The 1,713-nt window shown below is 47.2% G+C and overlaps 1 protein-coding gene across 3 annotated transcripts in view; it reads right to left on the bottom strand.

Annotated features, from left to right (window-relative positions):
• Nucleotides 1-1,064, bottom strand: part of TMEM14B (transmembrane protein 14B) — a 10,359-nt gene extending 9,295 nt beyond the window's left edge. For 2 of the 3 annotated variants that reach the window (XM_011989654.1, XM_011989653.1), the window contains exons 1-2: nt 990-1,064; nt 586-662 (exon numbers count right to left, since the gene is read on the bottom strand). In XM_011989654.1, the coding sequence (XP_011845044.1) occupies nt 586-662; nt 990-1,012 (100 nt within the window). In that variant the 5' untranslated portion in view covers nt 1,013-1,064. Of the gene's footprint in view, nt 1-575; nt 663-989 lie in introns of all 3 variants that reach the window. The other variant, XM_011989652.1, reaches the window with a different exon arrangement.
• Nucleotides 1,065-1,713: the final 649 nt, after the last annotated feature.

The raw sequence follows: 1,713 nt of genomic DNA, 5'->3' as shown, positions 1-1,713 counted from the left end.
TTTCTAAACAGGCCTGATCAACCATGAAGGGCTGGAACTGTGTACAGGCAGGACCTCCAGCAAATCACAAAAGGAGAGGGAAATAGGGCCAATCAATTAAACAAAAATACAAAGACCTGGACAATAAGAATTCTGGTGTGGGGGTTGGGGTGGGAATGCAGGCAAGGACTAGGGGGCAGAAACAAGCACAGCCACTGACACACCCCTGCCTGGCCTAATGAGGAGACTTCAAAATACCAGTCTGTGTAGACCAGAGGTTTCCTCCTACCTGAGCCCGGAGATAGCACTTGGGGGTCGTGGCTGATGCACGGTAGTCAATGATAATAACAAACTATAACCACCCCTGCCTATCTGTAGATAAAGAGGCAAAAACAAGTAATTCCACAAGAGGCCTGGCTCAGCTTCACCAGATAACCAGAAGGCAAGTGCAGGAGCTGCAACACTGACAAGGAAGCCTGCACTCCAGCTAGGGGACCAACAGCAAACCTGAATGAAATGAGCTTGCTTCTCAGGGATATCCGGGCACTCACATTTCACTGGAACAACGTGAAGATGTTAAGAGGCTAAGTAACAACAAAACCATACCTGTTTTTACATAGCCAACGATCCCACCAGAAACAACCACTGCTGTGTAGCCAAAGCCAAACCAATGCAAAGGCACTCTGAAAACACGAGAAAGAAGTCAGTGTTAACCTGGCTTTAAAAACAAACCATATTGTCATAGGATGGGACTAAAAGGTAATCATTCCCCACACGTTCTATCACTGAAAATAAGGCCCACAGAGGTTGAATGACTTTCTGAGAGTCACACAACTCAGCAAAGCCAGAGCTGGGACTCAAACCCAAGTCTCTGGCCCACAGGTCCAGTGATCCTCCCATCCCCCACGCAATCCCAGGCAGTCTACTCTTAGGGTTCTTTTCAGCTGAGGAAAGGAACTCTGGTTTCCAGAAGCTCCTGGCTATTCCATACCCATTTCCTGTCCACTCACAATGGGAAGGGGCTCTTCTCCATTCTTCTCTTCTCAGTCCAGAAAGGAGACTACCCTAGGCCTGCATCTGGGGAAAACAAGCTGCATCAGTAGTGGTTAAAAGCACAGCTCTCCAGCAGTCCGAAAGAAGTGTGTCCAACCCGCAAGCTACGCAACCTAAGTCTCAGTATCCTTCACGTACCACGAGGATAACACTGGTACCAATTTCCTGGGGCTGTTGTGAGCATTCAACGTATGACACATGCAAAGGTGCTTAGCACACAGTAACGCTGAACAGATGCCGATCATTTCACATAGGCCCACAGGAAACTCAGCCAAGATCCACTGACCAACTCTATAATCAGGGAATGTGTTAGCCATTTCATCAAGTACTCACGTTACCACTAAATCGGAAAGCAAATACTCCCGTGCCCTTAATCCAACTACTTTCATGTCTCTTTCGGGGGGAGGCAGGGGTGCTGCTTTTCGTCCCCGCTGCAACAGCCAATTTCAATACTCAAGTTTTTTAGAAACTTCTGCATCCAACTCACAGTTCTTGTTAGGAGGGCAGAAGAGGGGGTAAAATATATGAAAACTCAGGTCAAAACCACCTGTGACATTGCAACCTTGGGAAAACAGCTGGTATTTTCTTACAGAAAAGTATCCTGTATGCAGCTAGCCTAACAAGATGGAAAGCAATGCATACCCCGTTTATTCTGTTTAAAGAATTAGGCCAGGCAAGGTG

This window comes from Mandrillus leucophaeus, unplaced genomic scaffold, assembly GCF_000951045.1.
Source record: "Mandrillus leucophaeus isolate KB7577 unplaced genomic scaffold, Mleu.le_1.0 Scaffold36, whole genome shotgun sequence".
Classification (NCBI taxonomy): domain Eukaryota; kingdom Metazoa; phylum Chordata; class Mammalia; order Primates; family Cercopithecidae; genus Mandrillus; species Mandrillus leucophaeus.
This window is presented reverse-complemented; position numbering and strand designations above follow the sequence as displayed.